A 5,000-nucleotide genomic window follows, 5' to 3' on the forward strand; every position below is an offset into this window, starting at 1 on the left:
CGACCAAATGAAATGTGATTGTGAGTGTCAGTAGACATGGGGAGTTGTTCCAGCCTTGTTAGGCCTCATGAGCATGGTAGAGCATTAGTAGACACGGTCACATGGTCATGGTACCCAATGTGGCTTCAGCTTATCTCATATCAAGCGACATCCCACATCCCAGAAGTGTGTTATTGGCTACTACACAAATAAAACTGTTGTCCTCAGATTGAGTTAGTATCCCAATACCATCAGTCTATTGATGTCAACAGACCTCTCCAATGATGTGATCTTTGTGATCATCCTCCTTTGGTAACTGAACATATGTTCTTCGTTCAACCTGGGGTTTCTTTCCACTGATTATGTCGGTCTTAAGCTTTTTAGACATATCCCTTCGAAGTCTTTCTGTGTCATCTCTGATCTATATAGTTAAAAAAAGCCATGATTTTTTTAAATGAAGGGACATATTTTTTCTGATAAATTAGTTATTAATATTATGATAACTGTGGTTGTAGTTCTGTACCTTGTAATTGCAGTACTTTATCACTTCTGATAGACGAATACTTGCAGGGCAGCCAAACTTCATTGTATCTTGAGGTAAAAACTTCCTCCTTATAAATGCGTGATCATCAATCTGTAGTTAAAAGATTGATATTTTTAATCCTCACTGGTTAGTGCTAAAAGCACGAAAAGGCCATGCCTGATGAAAAATGCTCCATACATGTGGTCATAACCAACATACCTTGTTTTCAGAATGTCTTGCTTTAAATGACTTTTTCCTGTCTGGGCCATGTTGGCAGTCAAATACCTTGGTGCCAATTATGCTGAAGGGAACTCCATCAAATGATATTTTATCATCTTTAAAAAAGACTTTCCTTTGCTTGGCAAAGGGATCTGTGCCATGGAAACAAGGAAAGTTTTTGTTATGTTTATTATGATCTCAACTGTAATCTGGAGTGAAACCTATGCTTTAGTCAACCCCATGTATTACATACAGCCTTTGTAGATAAGCTTACTATTTATTCAACTTTAGACCTTCATTTCTGATTGACTGATAAATTTCAAATTTTCAATACCACTGTGAACGTGCACATTCTACTCCAACATTCTTACCCCCTCCCCCACACACACACGTTCTTATCCCTATCCTACCAAGTCCAGTACTTTAAATAGATCATTTATTGATGTAATAAAATGTCCTTTGTTGTGAATAAACAAGCTTCTAATTGTTGTAACGCTTATTGCTATAATTATTTTATATTATTATTTATCTTATTATTGTTTATTACTTCCTTGGCCCATAGTACAAATCTTACCTCCAGCTCCAAACATTCTGTCTGATTTAAAGCGAGAAAACTTTGTTGTTTCCAGTTCATATTGTCTAATCACAGTCATGGCTGCCTCAACAGATTCAACGTAGCCAACATACTTGTTCGTCGACCCTCTTAACTTCTCCTGCCAAGTATATACGGATTCGGTAGCACCACTACCTTTCTCATTCTCTAAATGGCCGCCTTTACCTATGGCGCTTTCTTCGGCATTTGCAGGCAAAGCCATAGCAAACGGCTTGTGCTGAATACAAACAACTGAGTAGCAACTTGCAGATCTCGCGGACTAGGAAAATTTATTATTTTCCTTTCGAAATTGCCCGCCAAACAACAGTGCATAGCGGGTAATTCTTCGCAATTCCGAGACAGCTGTTCGGTTTATTGTCGTAAATTTCCATGCTCAGTCGCCCGTTACTGAACGTCAGTTTCACGGATGGAATGATACGGCATCGGTTACGCCATCCATCAAACTGACGTTGTTCACGGTGGAAAGCTTTTAGAGTCTAATATAGCTTTACCCTGCAACAAATTACCCTAGGTTTTAAAATTTTATTGAAATAAATCTGAACACTGTTTAATGACACGGCAAAACACAAATATACTGCTGGACTAGTGACATGCCATATTTGTTTTACGATGGTCAGAGCCGACGCTTGAAAGGAAGATGTCCACCGAAGATCAGATGACGTCTCGTCAGTTTGGCGGATGGAAACAATCCGGCCATCCACCAAATTGACATGACGTCCCTTTTTATTAAACTGGTGTTCCACAAACATCTATTCCCCACTGTATCCTTGCCACATGAAACACTTCGCACCGAGCTCGATAGAAACCAATTTACCAGATACTAGCAGATTTAGCCATATGCATCTATTATAAGTTTACAAGCTGTAGCTATCGCATGATAGTGATACCTTCTCTTACAGTGTGTCTTTAAAACTAACAACACAAAGATAATCGGTCATTCAAATCATGACAACAATAGTCTTGCTTCATTCGCAAGTCTGGGAAGTATAAGTCTTTGAAGCCTCCCATTGGCCGCCATATTTGTTTTACGATGGTCAAAGCCGACGCTTAAACCGAAGATGTCCACCGAAGATCCGATGACGTCACGTCAGTTTGGCGGATGGAAACAAATGACGACCTTGCAAGAAGCGGTAAAGGACATCTCACCAACGCGATAAAATCAAACGAATAAAAACACTTGCTACATTTTAAATCCACAGCAAACGCTTTTCATGAAAATATACACATTATATACAAGCTACAGACAAGCTATATTGTTAGGTTTACTGATGTCGTCATTTTCACAGTAAGGACATACGCATCTCACACAAGTAGGAGTAACAACTGATTTTTATTGAATATAATGCTTTCTTTTATATGCTCAAATAAAGGCGGGTGGTCTATACACAGTTTCAATCAAGTTCACGTATTTGGCAAAATACCATTATACAAACTACAGTGATTTCCTGAGCGGTTTTCTACTAACGTATAGATAACACATGATTAAACTACTAAAAGCGTTGCGGTTATATATGTGGTTACGTTGGCTAGTTAAGTCATGATATTGGATCACGTATTCTAACATATATACACCAGCGAAACGTTTTTTAACCCGAAAACGCAGAGAAGAAAACTTGATAATAACAAATCCAAGATGGCGGCGCTTTCAACTCTGTGCTCGTAAAGGAGCCTATCAGCGCGGACAATTTCCCCACGTCGGAATCTTACGAAACTTCGGGAAACAATACATCATACGTCATTATCGGAAAAAATACAATGAAATCGGACTTTTTCGACTTTTTTTCGGATAAAATTCGGAAAAAAAAAAGCTTTAACCAATCAGAGAGCTCAAAATTAATTGGATAAGCCAATTAACTAGGAACGCCACTGCTCATGCGTTACCGCGAAATGCTATCGCTTCTACGCGACCCATTACTGAAATCATCGCCTGCTGAATGAAAATATTTCTTGTTCAAAATCCGGGAAAAATACGTCATTTTTAGCAAAGGGATTCTTTAAATAGAGGAAAGACAATTGGCGAAAGGTCAATCGTAAATAATTACTGGTGAAACGTAATGTTATAGACATTGCCAATGGAACATGTGCTGGACTGCCTAGAGCCACTGATGATACGTCGCTGCATCTTCTGAGCTGCTGCACTCATGGCTGACGATGGTAGGTTCTCAGGCTTCCTTCGCTTCGATGACCAGAAATCGCAATAATTTCCCGATCTGTCAATCCGGCGTCAGACCAGAGAATTATGACTGTTAATCTTATCGAGTGGTATGCACGAGATAGGTCGGCTTTTTCGCTATTTTCTTTCATCGTTGTGGCCAGTTGTTTTTCTCTAGTGGTGTGATTTTCATACCACACTTCATCCGCGGCCTTCCAATTTCTCTTCTGGTACTGAAATATAGCGTCGCAATGAGGATTAAGCTTTGAAAGGAGCTTTTCAGTACATTCTTGCTCTCACGGGATTTCGTGTGCCAAGGAGCAACCGTCACGCTTTTGCTCCACACTGATTGGATGCACTGTTTAGCAACATCCAATCAGTGTGGAGCAAACAGCGTGACGGTTGCTCCTTTGCACACGAAATCCCGGCCGCGGAATGCTGGTCGCTTCGAAAGCTGCATTTCTCGAAAATTATTTGGTGGTTAGCGCTTGGATTTTGAATGGATTTTCGATTGAATGGCACGAGAAGAAGCGTCAACCTTTCAGTTTATCTGGTGTTCGATTTGAAAGACGGGCGATTCTAATTTCTGGGTGAAAATCGGCTTGACGCTGGAGCGGTCGAAAATGAGCTTTCCACCCTTGTCTCCTTCTAAGGAGGTGTAGTAACAGTCAACGGAAAACCCACCAAATCGCTCAAAATCACCATTTTCAGCCGCAGAAATGACAATACACAACAACTGAGGCTATTTTGAGCTTTAACATAGTCATTTCTCGATGTAAGTTTACTATATTAGGACTCTTCAATATTTCCCATACATTTCTTTATATTTCGAACATACAAACAGACACACTGTTTGTGTGGGCTCCCTATGGACAATATCGCTCAAAAAAGACAGTAGTGGCGTTGCTCTCATATCTTTACATAAACAAAGTCTTTTGTTTCTTGTAGGATTGTTCATATCCCGAGGCGAGGACGAGTTTATTTCTCCAATTTCAGACTAGCTTAATTTTAATATAAGCAATCGACTACATGGCTTCTTGGAAACTACACCTAGGCATCTTTGTGCTTGGCACTCTCTGGGTTTGCATAGTCTTTATGGGATTTTCCGCTTTCATTTTTATTCGTGATCGACGTTTAAAGGAGGCTGTCACTCTTCGCATCCCTGGTAATTTGAATTTGCACGTTTGGAAAGACTTATGTGGACCGGACGTGGATCGTCTGCGTGAAACACCATTATTTCCACACCATCCCCATGATAAATTATTTCTAAGAAACTTTGACGTTTCTCGCGAGGGATATAACTATGGACAGAGAATTTTCGGTTTCATTACACCCAAAGTGTCCGGTCTTTACGTCTTTGCCATTTCATCGGATGATACGTCAGAATTGTGGCTTAGTTTTGATGAAAAGCCCAGTAATCTTCGTCTCATAGCTAGTGTTTTTTCTCCCAAAGAAAGCGGGTGGACTGAAGACGCTGCATTTACAAAGTATCCCTTGCAACATTCGCGAAGCAT

At 40.0% G+C, this 5,000-nt stretch overlaps 1 protein-coding gene across 2 annotated transcripts in view; it reads left to right on the forward strand.

Annotated features, from left to right (window-relative positions):
• Window positions 1-3,213: 3,213 nt before the first annotated feature.
• Window positions 3,214-5,000, forward strand: part of LOC138028985 (beta-1,4-N-acetylgalactosaminyltransferase 3-like) — a 29,111-nt gene continuing 27,324 nt past the window's right edge. The window contains exons 1-2 of one of the 2 annotated variants that reach the window (XM_068876641.1): window positions 3,214-3,488; window positions 4,435-5,000. The exon at window positions 4,435-5,000 is cut by the window's right edge and continues 528 nt beyond it. In XM_068876641.1, coding sequence (XP_068732742.1) covers window positions 4,516-5,000 — 485 coding nt within the window. In that variant the 5' untranslated portion in view covers window positions 3,214-3,488; window positions 4,435-4,515. Of the gene's footprint in view, window positions 3,489-3,899; window positions 4,262-4,434 lie in introns of those variants that run through there. The other variant, XM_068876642.1, reaches the window with a different exon arrangement.

This window comes from Montipora capricornis, chromosome 13 (genome assembly GCF_036669925.1).
Source record: "Montipora capricornis isolate CH-2021 chromosome 13, ASM3666992v2, whole genome shotgun sequence".
Lineage (NCBI taxonomy): Eukaryota > Metazoa > Cnidaria > Anthozoa > Scleractinia > Acroporidae > Montipora > Montipora capricornis.